Source organism: Lynx rufus, unplaced genomic scaffold (genome assembly GCF_022079265.1).
Source record: "Lynx rufus isolate CCGP_SWC_20201006 ecotype Redwood Valley unplaced genomic scaffold, mLynRuf1.p SCAF_23, whole genome shotgun sequence".
In the NCBI taxonomy this organism is placed as follows: domain Eukaryota; kingdom Metazoa; phylum Chordata; class Mammalia; order Carnivora; family Felidae; genus Lynx; species Lynx rufus.
Window position 1 is genome coordinate 22714601 of NW_025814838.1, and position 21285 is coordinate 22735885.

A 21285-nucleotide genomic window follows, 5' to 3' on the forward strand; every position below is an offset into this window, starting at 1 on the left:
TGAGCTCTCTGCCCGGCTCTCGCCCTCCGTCCCCAGCCTGTCTCTCCAGGGGCCACGTGTGAGCCGGCAGCTGGAGGAGGCGACACAGGGCTGGGACCTGAGGCCGGGGTGCGAGTGACTGGACGCCCCTGCAGTTTACGACCAGGGCAGGGGATGGGAGGAGACGAGCGCAGGCTGGGCCCCTTTCAGCGGGACCCTCAGCCTCCGTCCCGGGCGTCCCCACCCCGGCCCACGGGCCGCCGAGGGGTCACCTCCGGCAGGGGCTCCCTCCCCGCAGGCAGCATGCTGAGAACCCTCCCCCCTCTGGCCCCCCCCACCCCGCCCCTCCAGGGCTTCCTCCGCAACATCCCCTGTCCTTGCTCCTCTGAGCCCCGCAGCCCCCTCTGGAGCCTTCTCTGGACGCACAGGGCCGGTACGTCTCCGTCAGGGTTGTCTCCTGATGGCCAGAGAGCCAGGGAGGTACTCCCAGCCCCAGCCCCGGGGCCCAGCCGGGACGGCCACAGCTGGGTGGGATGGGGGGCCTGTGGCCAAGGATGGCCCCGAGCCCCGAGCCCCGAGCCCCAGGCAGAAGAGCGGGCCTCCCGCTGGCAGCCGGCCCTGGGGGAACGGAGCCCGAGCTGGACCCCCAGTAGCGTCCGGCATCCACGCCAGAGCCACGGGCTCACCGCCGAGGTCATCGCTGCGCTCGCCACGCACCCACGGCCGCGTGCCGGCTGGAACAGCGTGCTGGGTGGCCCGCCAGGCACGCCAGGGGCGAGTGCGAGCCCCTCCTGCACGTGTGACCACAGACGTGGACTCCGGCTGCCGCCGCCCGCCTTCTCCAGGCTGCTTCTGGGGCCGGCGCCTGGGGGAGTGGGGGGGAGGCGAGGCAGCAAGGATAGGGAGAAGGAGAGGACGACAGGGACCTCCAGGACCCCCCTGGGCTTTGCACACCCTGCCTCTGTATCCCAAAGGGCAGACATCCCCCACGGAGCGTGGAGGGGCCACTCCCGGGCCACTGGCCTCCCCCTGGCGCCGCCCCCGCAGCACTCCTCCTGGGCCAGGAGACCCGGAGGTCCCTCTAGGACGGCGACAACAGGGACCCTCTCCACCCTGGGAGAGGCTCCGCCAACCCGCATCCCCTCTTCTCCGTCTACCTTGTCTCCTTCCACCCCTCCCTTTACTGCTCCATCACCCCTTAGGTTCCACAGACACCAAGCCTGCCCCTCACGGGCCCCGGAGGCAGCCAATGGGCAGATGCACACGCGACAAACCAGATGGCCGTGGATGCTTCACAGGGCTGGAAAGGAAGTGCGGCTTGTGAGACAGCCCTCCGAGGGGGAGGAGGCGGCAAGCTCGCTGTAGACGGGAAGCCAGCAGAGAAGCTTCGCTGAGGGGTGACGTTAGCACCGAGCCCCGAGCCCCGCCGTGAGGGAGCCTGCCGTGCAACTCTCTGGGACCTGGGACAGGAGTCTGCAGGGAGAGGCGACCCCAGGCTGGAGCCAGCCTGGGGTTCGTTCGCTAGGGGAGGGGACCGGCAAGGGGCGGGGCTGTCGCGCACTGGGAGAGCCGGGATGGTTTTGGCAAGACCTGGGGCCGCAGGCAGCCATCCCTCGGGGTGCAGTGGACAAGGGACTGCCTGGGTTCCCCGTAAGGCACCCGAAGGCAGTCGCCGGCCCTGTGACTCGGGCCATGTGCCACACTTGGCCTCAACCGCAGGGAGCTCACAGGAGATTGGCCAGTTACAAGTGCTGTGGTGCCAAGGGCCACAGAGGGGAACCGTTTAGGGAACTCCGCCCCCGTGCCGGGGACCCGGTCCCGTCCTGTCCCTGAGCCCATCTGCCGGAGCCCATGCCCGCAGCCCCCACTCTGCAGCTGACTTGCGGGAGACACCCCAGTGTGTGAAGTCAAGGAGGCGTGCCGACAGGCCAGCTTCACCCTCTGGAGGAGGTTTCGTGTCACCCGGCACCCCGGGTGTCACCAGCGTCTCTCTCGGGGTGCCCTGGATCCGGGACACCGCGGGGAACCCTCTCTCCTGTGCCACCTGCTCCCGATCCCTTGGGCGCTCACCACCCAGGCCCAGCTGAGCGTGTTGTGGGGCCAGGCCCTGGAGCGGGGCTCCCACGGGGGGGACACCTAGTCCAGGCTGGCTCCCCTGACTGGAGGGACCCCAGAAGCCAGTGCTGGGAAACTCATCATTTTGTGAATCCCACCACACCCCCGATAGTGCTTAGGACACAGACGGGGGCACCAGGAAGGCACAGCCTCCCAGAACCTCGCTTAGGAGAGTCACTGGTCACGGGGACACTGGGAGACGGATAGCCTAGGGGTGTCTCTCTCATTTGGGCCATTTTGTTCCCCCAAGGACCTGGGCAGGAAAGAAAGTTTGAGAAAGGGGTTTCAACTTCCAAGATTTAAATTGGAGGAGGTGGGGAAGGGGGTAGAGGGGGAGGTGGGGAGGAGGAGGAGAGGAAGGGGGGGCGGGAGCCTGCCACCAGGGGGCAGCCAGGCTTGGCAGGGACTAGCCTGCCTGTGGGCTCAGGTGGGGAAGAGACCCGAGACCATCACTTCCCCGAGTCTTCTCCAAGAAGGGAAAACACGAATCTTCTCTTCCTGGCTCTGCCCAATACCGCCAGGCCCCCAGCGGGCGCTCGGTGAGGACTTGCTCTCACGGGGGTCCTGGTGGGGACCGGCCTTGGCCCTTCCCCGAAGAAGCGCTGGGTGGAGGAAAGGGGGCAACGAGCCGGGCAGCCGGGATCCCAGGGCTGCAGACAAGAACCGTTTGGGGCCACGGTGCGGTTGGGGTACCCAGCTCGAAGCCCTCGGACCCGGACCGGTCCCGCTGGGGCGGGGGGGGGTGCAGCGTCGCGGGCGTTCCCTGCCCCCCCCCGGGGTTAGGCGCCCTGAGCGGGCGGAAGCAGAGGGGGCGCCGCGAGGCGGCAGAGGCGGCCGTGGGCGCGCGCGTCCGGGCGCTGCTGCTGGCGCAGCTGTTGGTGCGAGCGGGGCTCCGGGGACAGGGTGAGCTGAGGCGGGGGCTGCGGGCCGCCCCAGGGGTGGTGGGGGACGGCCGGGGCGCGTGCAGACCGCGGGGAGCTCACCTGGCCGCCCGCCATCCCCCCTCCGGGCCCCCCAGACGTTCAGGATCTGGACCGGCTGTTTCCAGGTAAGGCGCCCGGGACGCGCGCCTCCCCGCGCAGGGCACCTGAGCCGGAGCGCAAGGGGCGCCTCATCTTTTCCTCTCCCCGCCCAGGTTTCGAGAACTCACGTTTCGTTGCTCACGTGTAACTGCCGGGCCCCGGGGGCGGGGGCGGGGGTGGGGGGGTGGGAGGGGCGGCGCCCGCGCGCCACGTGGGGAGGGGCGCGAGGTCCCCCGGTCCCTGGGCGGCGCGGCCCCGACGCGCGCGTTTTCCCAGGGGCCCCTCGCGTTGGTTCGCGCGGGCCGGTGGGGCGGCCGGGGTCGTGCGGCTCAGCCGCGTGCCCGTGTGTCCGTCCCAGGGCCCTGCGGCCGCCGAACCGTTTCGACGACGCGCGTGGTGGGCGGCAAGGACTCGGAGCTGGGGCGCTGGCCGTGGCAGGGCAGTCTGCGCTTGTGGGGCGCCCACCACTGCGGCGCCAGCCTGCTCAACCGCCGCTGGGTGCTGTCGGCCGCGCACTGCTTTGAAAAGTGAGTCTGGGGGCGGGCGGCCCTCCGAATCGGGGTTGGGGGGACGCGTCCTCCGGGCCTGACGCGTGCGGATTCAGCTCTCTCATGCTCCCGAGCCCCGGCCCGGCCGCAGCCACGTGAGAAAACCCTGTTCCGTTTTTTCCAGAACGTTCTTTACCGCATTCCCGTGCCCTTTTGTGTCGTGTTCTCTTTTGTCTTCTCTTCTCCCCGGATGGCAGCACCAGCCGCCCCCTCCTCATCCCACCTCCCCCGGTGCAGGTGCACAGGGGGGGCGGACCGAGGTGGGCGAGCTCTGGGCACAGAGCCTGGCCTGCGGCAACAGTGGTGACGGGAAGTGTCTGGTCCCGTGCATCGATTCATTCCTTTTTAGGACGGCTGTGGGAGGCGGCCCCCTGGCTGAGGTGACCACACCTCAGGCGGAGGCACGCTGCTGCCCCCAGGCGGGCTCAGGGCCCCTCCCTCCTGTAAAGACCCCTGACCGCCCGCTCCCCCCCTGCCAGGCACACTGATCCCTTTGAGTGGTCCGTGCAGTTTGGCGAGCTGTCTGCCTCACCATCCATCTGGAATCTGGAGGCCTACTACAACCGATACCAGGTGGAGGAGATCATTTTGAACCCCATGTATCTGGGGGCTTCATCCTCTGACATCGCCCTGCTGAAGCTGTCCTCCTCCGTCACCTACAACAAGTACATCCACCCCGTCTGTGTTGCGGCCTCTTCCTCGGAGTTCCAGAACCAGACTGACTGCTGGGTGACGGGCTGGGGGCACATCGGAGAAGATCAAGGTGAGGCTGGGGGCAGGTGGGGGGTGGGGCAGGGGGGCTGCGGGCTCCGCCGTCTGTTCCGTCCACAGCGGCTTCAGCAGCCCCCACCTGGGTCTCTGTGCAGCTGGGTCCCTCCTGGGGGCTGCCCAGCAGTGCCTGCCCCCCCCCCCCGCCAGGGCAGGACCTCCTGTCCCCACACCCCGTTCCCTCTGCCTTCCAGAGACTGTGAGCCCGAAGCCACAGTGAGAGGGAGGCCAGCTGGGCCCAGGCCCGCGCTCCGCACCCAGCCTGCAAGGGTGTCGGGGTTGGCGGAGGCCGCGTTAGAAAGGCCTCAGTGGTTTTGTGTGCGTTCTTTCCGCTCAGCACGGGTGCCCACCCAGCCCCCAGCCATCCCGCCTCCCCGCTTTGGCTCTTCCGTACCTTCTGCACCTACCTGCCTTGCCACCGTGTCTCCTTGCCTGGAGTCCTGAGCCCATTGTCTGTCTTTGCAGTGTCGAAGCATCTCCTTTCTCTGACTCCCCAGTAAATCTGTGGGGGGCGGTCCTTGGGCCAGCCTGAAGCGTCACCCGTGCACCTCTGCCCCGAGGTGCCCTGGGTCCTGAGCGCCACACACAGGGCCTGGCCCCTATGCCTGGGCGGCCCCCTATGCTTCTCCCTGGCCTGGCCCCTTCCGGCAGCACCCCTCCCTCAGCAGCGATGGCAGAGAAGGCTCCTCGAGGGCGCGCCGCGTGCCGGCACTGTTCTAGGCTCTGGACCCTGAGGACCGAGCAGGGTGAGGTCTCTCTTCTGGGCCTTACCTGCGAATGAGGCGGGGCCATTTTTATACCTGCTTTATCGATGAGGAAAGGGAGAGACGTACAGAAGTGGCCGTAGGGTCCCAGAAGGAGTCGGTGGAGAAGCCGGGGCCCACTGGCCGAGAGAACAACGTGTCCTCGAGGTCACACATCGGGGATTGGCAGGGCGGAGAGAGAAACCCGCGCTGGTCCTGCCTTCCTTTAGAGTTGGGGTCCTGTCCCTTCCCTACAAGGGACTGGAGAGAGTGTCCCCCTGCTCCCCCTGCTCCCCCTGCAGATCCCTCCCGGCCCAAAGGGCTGAGTGGGTGTGAACCAAGGGACCCAGCCACCAGACTCCCTGGCCCGAGGCTGACAGGGAGTCAGGGCCGGCCCCAGGCTCCCGCCTCGTTCTAGAAGGTAGCAGGTGACTCTGGCCGCCACCCCCCTTGCCTGCTGGGAGGCTTAGCTCTCCCTCCTTCCGGCTGGGAGACCCCAGGCCAGGCATCTCCTCCCCCTGTGCCTGGGCCTCCTCATCTGCAGAACAAGGTGAAACGGTTCCCAGCACAGAGCGTGGTTCTGAAATTTAAAGAGGTTCCTACCTGAGGGCTCAGCAGAGCGCCTGGCGGACCAGAGGCTCCACCTGCACGTTAACCGTGGTATCCTCGTGACGTCCTCGGACGGATCAGCCGGTGGCTCGGGCCCACGCTGAGGAATTGGACAGATTTGGGTTCACGACGGGCTCTGACGCCTCCCCGGTGCTTTGCTGGGGGCGGGAGGGGCAGCCCTCCCCGCCGAGTCTTTCCTTACCTGAGAGTGGGTCCCCATCACGCCGCGCCCTAGGAGGGCCACGGGGGCCCCAAGAAAGGCCCGGAAGCACCTGACGGGCAGCTGGACCACAGTGACCGTAACCCTGCTCGCCTGTGTCGGCCCCTCCCCACCGGCTCGGGGGCCGCTTGCCATCCGCACGCGCCCGCAGGGAAGCCGGGCCTCGGTGGCAATGAGCAGCGGCGACGGGTCCTTCCCCCACGACGTGCCGGGTGCTGCTGGCCCCAGGGACCCTCGTCCCTCCCCCCTCCCCCGCGGCCTGTGCCATCTCTCCCAAGCAGATGGCAGAAGAGAGGCTCAGGGTGCCGTCTTTCTTTGTCCCCTCGACCCCTGGGCAGTGCTGCCAGCCCCCTACCTCCTCCAGGAAGTACAGGTCGGCGTCATCAACACCACCATGTGTAACTACCTGTACGCACAGCCCCTGGTCCGCTACGACATCTGGGGGGACATGGTGTGCGCTGGCGATTCCCAAGGAGGCAAGGATTCCTGCTTCGTGAGTGTCCCTCTCCACCCCGGCCCCAAGCCCGAGGGCGGCCCGCGCCTCATTTGGTCCGCGTGTCGATCCCAGAGGGTAGAGACCAGTGCCCCACTTCGCAGATGCAGAAACTGAGGCTTGTTTACTTCCGGGGTGGGGGGTGGGATGTGCACCCGGTCTGCCCGGCTCCACAGCCCCTCCTGCTGTCCCTCCCGTCGCCACTGGCCCTCGGGAGCCCCCGCCCCCCCCCCCACTCGCCGCCAGGCCTGGCTCACCCGCGCCGCTCCCCAGGGTGACTCCGGTGGCCCCTTGGCCTGCGAAAAGAGAGGTGTGTGGATTCAGGTTGGAATCGTGAGCTGGGGATCGGGCTGCGGCAGCCCCAACCGGCCCGGGGTCTACACCAACGTCAGTAGGCACTTCAACTGGATCCGGACGCGGGTGGCCCGCGGCGCCCCCAGGCCAGTCCCCTCTCGGCTGCTCCTGCCCCTCGCTGCGCTCTGGGCCGGGCTCCCGCAGCCGGCCTGAGCCCAACGGAGTCCTGAGAGCTGGGGCCGTCTGCTGAGCCAGGCCCCGTCCCCCACCTTGTCCCTTTTCTAATAAACTCCTTAGCGTGTTGGAATCGATGCCTCGCAGAGCATTGTGTGGCCCCGGGTGGCTCCCTGGACACCCTCACGGTCCCCCCGGGATCCAGTCCTTCACTCCTGAATCTCGCTCCAGCTGTCTGCGCCATTCGGGTTTGGGTGACGAACCACGGAGCCCTCTCTGGTTGGTTCAATCAGAAAGATAGTTTATGGGAGGACGTCAGTCACCCCCGGGTCGCTGGGGGCCAGGAAGACCGGAGCGGGGTGCAGCGGGGGGAGCATCCCGAGCCCCCCGGTGCTCATGCCGGTGCGACCCTCCACCCAGACGCCAGACGCTCCCGGTCCTACCTCTGTCCCCGAAAGGCCGACCCGGGACCAGGACTGGGGTGCGGGAAGTTTACTTGGGGGGTGACGCCGGGAGGCCCCAGTGAGGAGCAGGGAAACCGAGGCAGGGAGGGAAGCAGCCCGATGGCGTTTGCCCACATGAGGGGGTTCCCGCCGAGGGCAGCGGAGGCAGAGTCCTGCTGGAGCGGAGAAGCCGCAGGGGCACGGCTCGGCCTCCCCTCAAAGCAAACCCCCTTGCTCACCCGACATCCCGGGAGGAAGGCTGGAAGGGGGCCCTGGTTCCCCAAATAGGGAGAGTGGGCGCACCAGACCGAAGTCTTCCCACCAGGCGGAGAGCCCCCCTCCCCTCCCTGTCGACTCACTCGGGGCCACCACGGCCTCTGGTGGGTCTTGCTGTTTCTTCTTCCTCCCTCCCTCCCTCCCTCCCTCCATCGCGGCGGGAGGGGTTCGAGTCCACAGGCGGCAAGGCAAGCAGACGCCGGAAACTCACTGTGGCTCCCCGCTGCTCCTGGGCCCGTGGCCAGGCTGGGCCCCTCACCCCTGCAGGGACCTGGCCGCCTCCGCCACGCCTCACCCCTCCACTCACACTGGCACATGGCACCCGTGAGACCAGCTCTTGTCTGCCTCGGGGTCCTTGCAGATGCTGTTCCCTTTGTCTAGAATGTTCCCTCCTTTGCCTGGTGGCCGTCTGCTCTTCCTCCGGACCTCCCCTGCGACGTCGCTCCTTCCGCTCTGTCATCCTGCTCGTCACGCCCCTTACGGTCCTTCGTGCCACCTCTCAGTGTGTCGCTAGCTTTGCGGTCCTTCGGTGGGCGGTCCTAAAGCCTGTGGTGGCCCAGCAACGACGGTGCAGCCACGCGCCTTCGTGGTGGAGACACTCCGTGACCCCTCCGGGAATCAGTGACAGGCTCCGGGAGGTCTGGCCGTGGCCGCCCGCCTCCCCGTCCTGCGGTGCAGGTGATGCTGGACGTGTCCGGGCCGGGGTGGGAGTGAGCCCTGGGGGACCGTCCACGCCGGGCCCCGGGGTCACCACGGGGCAGCTCTGGGTCCCCGGTTCACTCCAGAGTCCACTGCCCTCACTCTCCTGAGATGGTGTGTGGACAAGGGACGTTTCCTCAGGCTTACGGAAGGGACTCCACAGATGCAGACTCAGGCCACCTGCTTCCAACCAAACCGCTGTTCCTGCGCCGCTTTTTAAGGACAAACGTCAGGGCCGCCGCTTGCGACCGTGCGACGGTGCCGGGATTCTGGAGCGTGGCGCTCGCAGGAGGTGCCGCGGGGTCTCCGAGATCTGAGAAAGAGTTATTTAGGTTTTTGAACTCTAGACCCAGCGAACACATGAGGAGGGGCAGCACGACGTCCTTCTCGGACAGGAAGGCTCCCCGGTGGTCGCCCGCCTTCCTCCCCGAGGAACGTACCTGTCGTGGCCAAGAACACAGAGCCCCTGCTTGTCTGCATCCCCGTCTCTGGAAACTGAGGATGTCACTTTCGTGGTGAAAGACACTGCAGATGAGCCAAGGACGGGACATGGGGAGGTCATCCCGGATGGCCCAGGTGGGACCAGTGTCATCACAAGGTCCTTAAACCGGAAGGGGTCAGAAGAGAGAGTGCAGTGAGGCCACGTGAGGAGATTGTGCGACAGAAGGGACGCAAGAAAGACTTAAGAGGTGGAAGGCAGTGGAAATGGGGCGTGGAAGTCACGTGTCTCGTCCTGGAAAGCGACGAAGGACAATCAGGAGCGCCAGGGGTGAGGGCAGCAAACCCAAGGTCCCAGATCAGCCGGTGTGCGCTCCAGCTCGTAGCCGCGCGGCGGCCGGAGGCGGCGTTTGTCTCGCGGCCACTCTGTGCCCGGCGGCGGGGGTGAGAACGGCACTCAGTGCCTTCACACCTGCGCTCCCCTCCGCACCGCCGGGGGAGTGAACCGGGCTAGTGAGTGAAGCAGTGAGGACAACGCCAGGCATCGGCTGTCATCGTCGCCACCTGTCACCACCAGCCTCCTCCCCATCAGCACCGGGTGGCCCGAGGACGCCAGCTCCCAGCCCGAGAGGCCCCCGCGGGAGACCCTGGCCACGGGCCGCCTCCGCGCCACGTGCCCCGCAGCTGTGGCTTCTCACGCGTTTTCCACGGACTCTTGTTTCCAAAGGCTGTTAATAGACGTTGTTTGTAAAGCGATCCCGTGCCCACAGACTTCTGGGAGAGGGAACTTTGTTTGCTTGTCGTAGGACCTTTCTAGGACTCTGACGGGGGTAAAACGCATCAGAAATCTGTGAGAGGGTGTGGGAGAGGCAGGAGAGAAGCATCAAAGGAAAAGACTTCCACAGGGAAGGGCTGGAGAAGGCGCCAGGCCTTAGGACATGTTTACACAGCCGAACGCCCTGCGGCCGGTCAGGAGCGCCTAGAGCCGTTAACGTTGTCCAGGGCCGGACCCTCCTTCACACCTGACCCTTCCTAGTGTCATAGAAACCAATGAACTCGGAACCCAACCTTGAAAAGCTAAACCATTAGATTGATTCACACGCTTGCGGAGCTGACTTGACGCACGTAGTTTTTAGCAATTATCCTGATAAAAAGAAGCTTCATTCTGGAGCCCGGGCCTCATTCCCGCTCCAGCATGAGGACCTTCGCCTAACTGCTTTTTTGTTTGCGGACTCATCTTTTGCGACTCCGGCCATACCCCGGCGTCGGGGCTCCTGACAGGCTCACCCGGTTAAGCGTCTGACTCTTGATTTTGGCTCAGGTCATGATCTCATGGTTTGTGGGTTCGAACCCCGTGTCCAGCTCTGCACTGACAGCATGGAGCCTGCTTGGGATTCTCTCTCCCTTTCTGCTCCTCCCCCTTGGATGCCGCCCCCCCCCAAGTAAATAAATAAACATTAAAGAAAGAAAGAAACCTGCACGAGGATATGCAGTAGGCAGTGTTCCCGAAGTGAACTGAGGGTTCCCGTGGAACCCTCGACTGGGGAGATTCACCAGAGACGTGTGAGAAGCTGCCCCGTGTCTCTGGGCCCAGCTGGGTGCTGGCAGTCCCGCCCTCCGCCCCCTCCTGTAGGATCCCCGGATCAGGTGGCTTCTGGTCTTTCAGCTCCTGTCTCCGCCGTGTGCCCTCTCTGCCACAAGGGGGCACCTGGCGAGCTGCGGCCGCCCCGTCCACACCGCCTGGCGCTCCCTGCAGGGGACGGAAGGGCACCGAGTGCTGCTTCCTCGTTGGATGTTTGCTCACCGAGCAGGCCCACGGAAATGCAGGGGTGCAGGGGACCTCAGGTGCCTGAAACACAGTTTGCACACACTTGTTTCCGTGGGAGGAGGACCCCGGCCCCTGCCTCCCGTTGCCGTGCGCCCCATTCCGTGTCCAGCCTGAGCAGCCTCTGTGTCGGACCCCTTCTCTCCGCCCCCAGGAGGTCTGTCCCTGCCCCGGTCTGAAGGCCAGGTGCAAAGCCTCGCACGCAGAGCGTCTGCCCACAGAGCAGGCTGGTTTCCTGTGCAGGAGCCGCGGTCGGTCGGGAGCTTGAAGATGTGTCACGCGCTCGCTGCCCGGGGCTGCTGGTTCCCGCCCGACAAACGCCGCTGCCGGGACGGCCGTTTACCATCACGGGCCAAGTGGCTCTGTGATTGCGGAACCAGACTTGTTTGTGAAAAGAGCTCTGGGGCGCTTGAGTGGCTCAGTCCGTTAAGCGTCCGACTCTTGATTGCGGCTCCGGCCGTGACCTCATGGTTCCTGAGTTCGAGCCCTGCATCGGCAGTGTCCGGGCAGAGCCTGCCTGGGATTTTCTGTCCCTCTCTCTGCCCCTTCCCCGCTATCCCTCTCTCTGAAATAAATATGTGAGGTTAAAAAAAAAATAAAACAGCACCTCCATGTAAATCTTTATAAATCTCGGTGCACCCTCCTAATCGTTTCGTAGACTAACTTTTCCATGGGTGCTTTGGTCACACAGGCTTCCTGTTTTCAAAGGTTTCTGAACCACGAGAAAGACTCCAACACAGTAAGAGGGGACTATTTCCTACAGTGTTTTTGACACTGAGGGCTTCCACTTCTATGGCCTTGGTAAGCTTATAGGTTAAAAAAAAAAAGCATCCCAATTTTTAAAAAGTTATCATTTTGTTTTTGTAGGAGCGGTCCAGTCTTACCCAAAGAAATCAAAGCCATACAAAGGACAGGGGAGAAATCGAGAAAGGTCCCAAACCCCACCCTCTGGAAATAGCCGTTTTTCTGATTGAACACTGTTCCAGAAGTCTGTTTGGAAAGGCAGGTTCGAGGGCAGGCAGGAGGAAGCCTAGGTAGGGTGGGGCCGGGCGGGGACCTGGGCACACACGTGCCTGCTCCTCCCAGACACCTCCAGACTCCAGAGAACAGCAAGATGTTTACAAAGAGAATAATGCTCTGAGAGAGTTGCGCCCCAGCTCTACGGCAGGGGCCTCTCACCGGAGAGAGGCAGATGGGGTTGGGTGGATGGGGGCCAGGGCCTCAGGGGGCCTGGGGGTGGGGTTCTGGCCGCTTGCACGTGGGGGGCAGTGGGTCTGGGGTTCAGGAGAGGCTCCCAGGTAGGCCTCAGGCTGACCGGTTGATGCCCTGTAACGGGTTAGATTGTGGCCCCCCAAAAGGATATGTCCGCTCAGGACAACTGATGTGACCGTATCGGGAACAGGGCCTTTCTTTGCAGACGTGATCAAGGTAGAGATCTTGGGATTATCTTGGGTAGAAAGCAGTTTAAGAGCTGTCAGGAGAGAGAAAAAGAGAAGTCACACACGGGGGAACGGCACCCGTGGGCCGGGGGGAGAGATGAGCTCCGGGGGTGCAGCTAGGAGCCAAGAGGCACCCGCCACCAACTGGGAGAAGCAGGGAACGTTCTGCAGAGACTTCGGGCTGCGCGCGGCGGCCAGCAGATGCCTGGATGCCGGACCCCGGCCTCCGGTGCCGGGACAGGATCCGTTTCTGTTGTCTTGAGCCACCAGACGTGGTCATTTGTTAGGACACTCGGGAAGCCGGTGTTGTCCCTCCCCATTTTGTTCCTCACGTCCTCGTTAGTCCAAACGTTGTTAACTTTTGTAACTTTGTATTCACACTGGGACCAGGGTTCCCACAGGTATGTATTGGTCCGTATTTAAATGAACTCAACCTACCATGTGAGCTCCTGGTCAGATTAATTTCATCACCCATTCTTTTCCCTAAAAAGTGGATCATCCCCTCGATGCGCCTACAGCGTCACGAGGTCAAGAATGTCTGCTGTGGCCGGGCTTGCCCGGTGGCGGGAGGACAGACGGGGAACAGCAGGAGGGAGCTTTCTGGGGCGACGGCGTGCTCTGTGGCTAGAAAGAGGCCTGGCTGAGAGAGCTACGTGGAAGTGTCTGGAATAGACACTTCCAGATCTGTGATTCCCTTGCATGAAAATTGTACTTCAAAGTTGGGGGGGGGACAGCCCCATACAAGGTCTCCTTCGTGACACGCGTGATGTGGTGTCTGAGAGGAGGGGCGCCGGTCTGCAGCTGAGGTTGTCACGTTTCAGTGCATCCAGAACGGGACCCCGCGGCGGGGTGGCCGGCCGGTCACACGGACGTCCGCTGACACGACGGTGCAAAAACAATAACATGGTAATTGGCCGAGTGTGAGTAGGTCAGGTGTCGGCCGTGAAAATCTTTCAACTTTGTAACAGGCTCCAATATTTGCGTAGTAAAATGTTGGGGAGAATGTCTGCTGACTTTATACTTGGAAGACTCTAGCTTGCCTGGGTCCACTCGGACCCCCTGCCCTTGGTGGAGAGCCATGGTCTTGGGAAGCTCCGGGCCCTCCCGTGGGTGCGGTGTGGATGGCGTCCGCTCGCTATCGGGAGGTGGCCCCCCGGCCCAGAGACGCCCCCACGGGGCTCCCGCCCTCGGCAGCCCACACAGGGAGGGCTCGACCATCCTTGGGAAGGAGACGAGCGCGTGATTCAAAAACCAGTTTGACGTGGCCCCGGCACCTGATACCGAAAGGGACAGGGGGCGCCATCTGACCCAGTCCTCAGGAACACAGACAGATTGCTGAGACCTGCACACTGTCCTCTTCTGCCTCACGACCTCATGCAGGGGCATCCGTTAGGGGCCCGTCCACAGAGCAAGAGACGGAGGCCCGGAGTGGCGGCACACAGGCAGCAGAGAGTAGGCTCAGAACGTGGGCGGGTCGGAAGCTCGGGCAGCAGCGACGTCCCGGGGCCGGCGGCGTGCTGAGCCCACAAGGTCAGCGGTGCCGTCAGCGGGAAGGGCCCCGGGAGGAGGTCAGGAGAGCAGTGGGGGAGGGGTGCCAGCCCCAGGGGAGTCTCGGGTAGACGCCGACCAGGGCTGTGGACTGCGTGTGCGTGTCCCCATTCATGTGCGGAAGCCTTCACCCTCAGCGCGATGGCCCTTGGAGGCGAGGCCCGAGGGAGGTGACGTGCTGTTTGTCACAGCAGCCGCAGCCGACCGATGCACCGGGTCACGCACACGTGTGCCAGGACGGCCTCGGGGAATCGGAGCCTGGATGTCCTGCCCCCCCCCGGAGTTGACGCTTGGGGATGGTCCGTCTTTTTTTCTACACTCGCACTAGAGCGATTTTAATCCCATAAAAGATGAGACAAAACGTGCGCTCGGGTGTCCCGGCGTTCCACTAAAAGCGCTCAGCTTCTCCGGGCAGAGTGGAGAAAAATGCTCAGCTCGGAGCGTGGCATCAGCGGGCATTGAGGCCTTCTCGTCCTCTGTGCCTCAGGCTGCGGGCACAGAGCGGTGCCCCCCCAGCCCCGCACCAGAGGGCCGGGAGATCGGACTCAACCTCCCACCCCTGCTGAAAGAAGTCCCCGTGTCCCGCTCCTGGCAGGCTGAGGTCACCGCCTTGCAAATGCCCCCACCCCCAGGGACAAAGGGCGTGTGTTCAGTCTCCCCAGGGCCGCGCTGGGCAGGTAGCTGAGGGGGCAGGGCTGACCTTCTGAAAGACGTGTGCACGAGTGTGTGTGTGTGTGTGTGTGTGTGTGTGTGTGTGTGTGTGTGTGTGTGCGGGCCGTGTGCAAACTCCGGTGCATGGGGAGGACGCATCCGTATGTGAGCGCACGTTCACGCACTCTGAACGCGCATCTTGCGTGCGCTTTCGGGCCCGTGCTGTCACCCCCGTTGTCTGGGCAGCGGCCGGCTCTTCTCCCAGCCCCCACCCCAGGTGGTGCTTCCCGGAGTTCCGGTCCACACGGACCCTCCTCTGGGCGCGAAGCCCAGCCAGCCTGGCACGTGAATTGGCAGCAAAACCTTCGACAGCGCCCAGCGGCTGTGGCAGGATCGGAACAGAGTCCCCTTTGTGTGGCCGCCAGGCCTTTCCTCCAGAGCTGTGCCTGCCGGGCGCCCGGGCCTATTGCGCCCCCGGCCTCCCCCCCCTGCAGGTTCTGGGGGCCTGTGGACGGGCTCAGCTGCCCGTGCCCTCCGCCCCACGCCTGCCCCGTCTGTGGGCCTGACTGCCCCTGGGAGCGGCGAGAGCATTGGGAGGACGGGCCGGGGAGCCCTTACCTCCCAACCTGAGTCAGCAGGGGCCTGAGCCCCAAGGGGCCTCCCGAGGGAGACGGGTGCAGGGCCGCAAGGAAGGGCCAAGGCCAGAGCAGAGAGGGGCTCCGAAGGCTGGTTGGGAATGGCTGTGGACGAGGCTGCCTCTGCTCCAGGGCGGGCAACGGGGACCCAGCCGGGATCGGCTGACTTTGTGGGTGAAGGGCCCGAGATCGCACGTGTTAGGTTTTCCGGGTCACAAAGTCTCTGTCGCAACTGCTCGGCTCCGCTGTTGTGGGGTGACAGCAGCCCCAGACGATACACAAATGAATGGCCTTGGCTGTGTGCTCCTAACGTTATCTGCGGGCAACGGCCCTGGAATGCCGTAGAATTTTCGCGTGCTACTCTTTGTCTCAATGGTTTTCTAAGCATTTCAAAACGTAGAAAGCGCTCTAGCTCATGGGCCGCGCTAAAACAGGCGGGGCGGGGTGCTGGATGGGGCCTGCGGGCCTCAGTCCGCGAACCCCTGGCCCAGACGCCTGCTGTACTTGCGGGAGGTGCCGGGTAGACGGGCCCCCCCCCCCCCAGCACCGCCATCCCAGCGATCCCAGTGAGGTGAGCGGCCCTTCCAGAGCGGGTCAGCGCACACGCGAGGCCATTCTTCGCACCCCTTTTCTTGTGACCTACTGGGGCCTTCCCCAACACCCTGCTTTCTACCGAGCCTGGTTCCTGGGGCCGAGGAGCAGTGCCGCGGGAGCGGCCCCATGCCTTCTTCATGCCCATGTAGAACTCCACCGCTGACGACACCGTCCCATCTGTGATTCGTCACCAAAGGCACCAGCGTGTTTTTCCTGATATTCTGCAATTTCAAAGGAGGCGGCCAAGAACCACCCCGTACGCCTGGCGGTACGCGTGAGTCTTTGGGCCCCTGCACAGACGTCAGATGGCACAATCGCGGCACTCGGGTGACGGGAGGTCCCCGGACGGGATGCCGGGAAGCAGGGAAGCCGAGATTTGGACGCCGTGTGGCTCCAGTGCCCCCTCCCGAGTTGATGACCGCAACCCGGTGGTTTTTCTCGAAGGGTGGAGGCCCTGACGGCCTCAGCTCCAACCCGTCACAGGGAGCCTGGACCGGTGGCAGCAGCAGGGGCCTCAGAACCCCAGCCCCGGACAAGTACCGTCACCTCCCGGCTAAGCCTGACCCCGGCCTGACCCCAGCGGCCGTCGGGGGCACTGGCCTGGAGAAGCGCCCTCTCCCCGATCCGTGCCTGAGTCCGTCACCTCTGCCGTCCGGTCCGCCTGAGGCCCCTTGAGGCCAGCCCGTCCCAGCCACACACGTTCCCTGCAGAAAGCAAACACTGGCGCTGTTTGCCAGGTGACAGGCCGTGGAGGGCCAGCCCCTGGGGTCTCTCCCACCTGGCACCAGGCACACAGCCCAGCTCTCCGAGGGTCACAGGGAGCTCAGCCTGAGCTCGGGGAAGCCCAGGGGACCGCAGGCTCCACGCGGGCCCGGATAAGGTCCTGAGCCGGGTTGTGCACCACGCAGGGACCCCCGGGCCCCAGGGAGCTTCTGTGGGCTTCCAGAGGGCAGCTCCCCCATGGGGTGGACACCTTTCTGGCCCAGCTGGGGAGGGCTCTCAGCAAAGCGCCCCACGTCTGAAGTGCAGCTCTAGTCTACGTGCTGGGGAGAGAGACCCAGAAGCGACAGACAAAACCTGTCACTGTCCCGTCTTGTTTGTGTAGGCCGTGGGGCCGAGACAATAAACACAGCGTGTCCGGAAGGCTCCTGCAGAATGGCTCTGGGATTCCCCCAGGAAGAGCCCCCACCGCCCAGCTCCTTCTTCCCCCCTGGTGGCCCTTGTTCCTTCCTTCTGGACGGGGGCCCACAGGGACGGGGAGGGTATATAGGGCCAGGCGGAGTGTCCAGGAGCAAGACTCCGCAGGACCGGGACTGGGCCACAGGACTCTCCCCGCCAGGTAAGGCTGTGTTTGCGCCCCACGACGGGGCCTGGCCGGGCCGGACGGGGCTCCTCTCCGAGTCCTTCTCTTCTCTCCAGGAGCCTTGGGACTCACCTTCCAGAAGCCATGCTGCTGAGGCTGACACTCGCCCTCCTGTGGAGCACCTGCTTGGCAGCACGTAAGTCTGGCGGGTGTGCGCCCTCTGGTCCCAGCGGCCACCCTCACCTGCGCGCTCCGGGAGGCCCCGGGTCTGGGCCCGGCCCTGACCGCAGCCTGACTCTAGTCTCAGGACCCTGCCGTGTCCCTGCACGGCGGCACCCGGTCCGGGGCAGGGATGAGCCACATATTAGCGTCTGGGTTTTTCCTCTCCCTGACCCCGTCCCTTCATCCATCTAGAGATGTACGGGAGCGGAGGAGGCAAATACTTCAGCACACCCAGAGACCATGAATATGAAATCACCGGAATCCGGGTGGCCGTAGGTTCCTTGGGCATACTGAAGAGGTGAGTAGGAGCAGGGCCACGAAGCCCTATCACCACGGCCTCGGGACCCTGGGAAGAGGGCTTAGCACCTCTTCCCCTTGTGCCTTCGCTGGGTCTGCACGTACAGTCCTGGGGAGGGCGGCCAGCACCGTAGGGGACAGAGTGTGGGCAGGGCAGGGGGGAGGAGGCATGGGGGGTCAGGGACGCCCCGATGGGCAGAGCTAGTGGAACTCTCCCAGGGGAGTGAGGGAGTCACCTGCTTCTCTGACCTGTGACCTGGTCTGCTCAGTATCTGGGGCTCAGAAGGTGCAAGCTGGGCCCGGGGACAGCTCCCCACTGTGAGCAGTGACAGCAGGGGGCACCGCCCGAGTAGCACTGTGTTCCAAGCTCCCCTTACCAACGGTCTCAGGGACTTCCCCCCGCCACCCCCCGAACCACTCCCACTTTGCAGGTGAGGACACAGGCCCAGAGAGGCCGGGTGATGAGCCCAAGATCACAGAGCCCGAAAGCATCAGGGCAGGGGTCTGAGACCGGGACCTCTGTGTCAGGAGCCCAAATCCACGTGCGTGGGGACACGTACCTGTAGGGACAGGGCTGCTGTCCTTGCCAGGCGATAGAGCACCTGGGGAGTGCTGATTCAGCCCAGGTCTGGCCCTCCAATGCTTCCCTGTCTCCCAGTATCCAGGTGCGATATGGACCCTCCTGGACGACCGTGTCTGGTTGTCCGTCATCCGGAACTCCACAGGAATTCATCCTCTATCCGGGAGAGCGCATCATAGGGATAAGTGGCTCCTACAAAATGTATCTCCGGTCCCTGAAGCTATACACAGATAAAAGGCGCTCTGCCACATTCGGGAAGGACGATGGCAACCACTTTTTCGTCTACCCCGACCTGTTCAAGAACGTGCTCACAGGAATCTGCGGCCAGTGCAAGCTTTTAGGCATCACGGGCCTCTGCTTTGAATGGGATTATCCTCTAGAGTTCTGGGACATGATCCAGCAAAACAGTACCTTACCAGAGAATTGAGTGTTCCTGGGTCCCAGGGGTGGGGCTTGGGTCAACCTGGGTCAACGTGGCTCGTGCTGGGCTGACGGCACTGAGGTAGCTGAGCCTGGACCCCAAATTTCAATCCACGAATAAATAGAGCTTCTGCAAGAATGGTGCCTCCAGGTGTGGTGTTTGGGTCCCGGGGTGTGACCAAAGCTTTCCGAGCTGGTGGGGGATGGGGCCTCCGGGCCGGGGGTGCGAGGTGAGGACAGAGGTGGGTCTGACATCCCGGGCCCTGGTGATTCTGCCGAGAACGAAGGCCCTACCTGTGCAGCCCTTGGACTTCAAAGATCCTCAGTCTCGGAGGAGTCTGGGCTCCAAGGACGCCCCCCACCCCGTCCCTACCCGAGGCCCATCCGGCTGGCCTCCGATGGCCCGAGTTCAATTCCAGTTTTCTCTGAGTGCGCACCGGGCCTCAGGGAAGTCAGTCATTCACTCATTCGGCACACATTGGCCAAGGCCTCATCCATGCTGGGCTCCCCCGGCCGCTCAGGGGTAAGAGAAGGAGAGGGGCGCCTGGGTGGCTCAGTCAGTTGAGCGACAGACTTCAGCTCAGGTCATGATCTCACGGTTCGTGAGTTCAAATCCCTCATCCGGCTCTGTGCTGATAGCTCAGAGCCTGGGGCTGCTTCAGATTCTGTGTCTCCCTCTCTTCCCCTCCCCCATTTACTCTCTCTCTCTCTTTCTCTCTCTCTCTCTCTCTCACTCAAAAATAAATAAACATTTTTTTTTAAAAAAAGAGGAGAGACTCGGTGTCTCCAGCTGAAGGGTCCCCTGTGGGGGGACAGAGGCAGAAACAGGTGGTGGCAGTGGTTGTGGCATCTGCGCTTGTGGGGACACATGCAGAACCTCGTGCATAGGCACCCGCCTAGAGGCTGAGTGATGGGGGTGTGCTTCCGGGAAGCCTTCCCGAAGGAGGCAACATCTGAGCCCGGAGGCTGAGTGAGGCCCGGCCCTGTAGAGACAAGGGGAGCGGGTGGTCCAGGCTGAGGGACCAGCACGGGCAAGGGCCAGGGCCAGAGACAGCTGAAGACAGTGTTCCCCGTGACCTTGCTATACCGATCACCGTTGTCCAGATATCTTGAAATTGACACCCCTCACCGCTTGAAAACCGTGGCTGTTTTCAGTCTTGCCATTTAATCTGTCGGCAGTGAGAGCACAGGTATGGACCGAACCCCTCACATTGACGGTACGCACACATTTTGACAAGCATCGGGGGTGACTTTGCAGGACACTCTTCCGGCTGCGTGGAAAAGCCACGGTGGGGGCGGGGGGCCTTCCCTTCCCACCCCGGCCCCTGCTCCATGCCGCCCAGGGGCGGGCCCATTGCATAGTTAATTGCTTGCCGGTGGATTTCTAAAAGGGAAATCTGTTTTCGGCAGGAGACTCTTGACCCCTTTCTCGGAGGCCTTTCTTGGGCTGGCTGCTTCAGGGGGGCACCTTACCTCCCAGGGCTCCTGGTATGGCAACCAGGACGGTCAGAAACGGGACCGTGTTGGCTTGAAGACACAGCGCCCAGGTCCACGGCGGTCACCGCCTTGTGACTAGATTCGGGAAGTGAGGGAGCAGGACGGGGCGAGGGGCAGGGGCCAGCTCAGGGGCAGGTGTGCCCACTGATTGCAAAGCCCGGTCCGTGGCCCAGATGGTCCTTATTTGTGAGCAGTTGGCCGGAAGTCCCGCGTGGTTCTCGCGGCGAACCCCGTGCGCGCCCTGGGCAGCCGGCACACCCGCGCTGTGGCGATGCCGCACCTGTTCTCAGGACCTCGGGGTCACCACGGTGCGGTCCTCGCACAGACACCGCAGAGGGGCCAGAGCTGGGGCGTGGGAGCTGCGCGCGCCCCAGGCCCCCTCCCCTTAGTGACAAGGCCCATGCGGGTTCGCGCGCGCGTGTGTGTGTGTGTGTGTGTGTGTGTGTGAACCTTTATTTAACGTGCACTCCGGCTTGCTCCGGCCTCGCCTTTTGCCGCCAGCACCGGGGTCACCGGGTCTCCGCCGCAGGGGACCCAGGCCCCTCTCAGAACCCAGCAGGCGGCCTCCCTGAGCGGGTCTCCCCCCCGGGCGGGGTCGTCGGCTGCCTGGTCAAGGTGGGGGACCCCTGGACCGGTCCCCACGCGAGGCGGGTTCCGCGAGGCAGCAGACCCCGCGCGGGCTGGCAGGTGGTTCCACCCCGTGTGGCCTCGACGGCTCCTCCTCACCGCGGGCTGCTTCTGCTGGAGGCTGGAGGGAGGCTGGCTCCCTGGCCCTCTCCCCACACCCGGCCTCCGCGCACCCCTCCCTCCCGGCTCCAAAGGCCCCTCGCCTAGGAAGTCCTTCTTGCCGTCTACCCACTGTCCGCGTTGGACAGGTAGCCGGCTTCATCCCTCGGGAGGGGCCGGTTCTTTCCCCGTGTAACAAACCTCCAGCTGCTGGGGCTTCGCCTGATTCCCCACGTGCACTTCCGTCCCCAGGACAGGTGCTCTGTTCACCTGTCCTCAGACCCCAGCTCAGGCCTGTTCCCTCCGAAAAGATGCAGAGGCCTCTTTGGGATATACCCTCCCCTTCAGTGTCCAGAGACTCGGGCCCCAGGGGCCGCTCATGTGGGGCTGAGACCCACAGCCGCCTCTGAGTCTCTTCCCGTGGGTCCCAGCAGGCCCACTTGGGGCTCAGCATGTTCTGGGCCATGACCTTCTGCTCTCCTGGTGGAAAAAAGACCCTTTAAGTGTTGGGGGAAGCTCCTCCTGGGGCCGCAGCTTCTCCAGGGTCTGCCCAGCTCACTACTACCCCTCTCTGGGCCCCCTCCTCCAGTCTACTGGACTGAGGCCGAGGAAGCCCCACTGGGACCCTCTGGCCTGTCCCCCCTCACCTAATCCCAATGTACCAGAGGTGCGCCTTGGCCCCAGCTGGGCCACTCGTTCTCAGGGCCAGAGATGGGCCAGCCGGGCT

General features: G+C 64.2%; 1 protein-coding gene across 1 annotated transcript; it reads left to right on the plus strand.

Moving 5' to 3' along the window:
- Positions 1-153: 153 nt before the first annotated feature.
- Positions 154-7062, plus strand: LOC124518056 (testisin-like). Its single transcript, XM_047087835.1, is given in 9 exon segments — positions 154-256; positions 2878-2997; positions 3113-3243; positions 3245-3260; positions 3475-3643; positions 3789-3916; positions 4140-4427; positions 6343-6497; positions 6771-7062. Coding segments are annotated over 9 exon segments (1344 nt in total). The 3' UTR covers positions 7005-7062.
- Positions 7063-21285: the final 14223 nt, after the last annotated feature.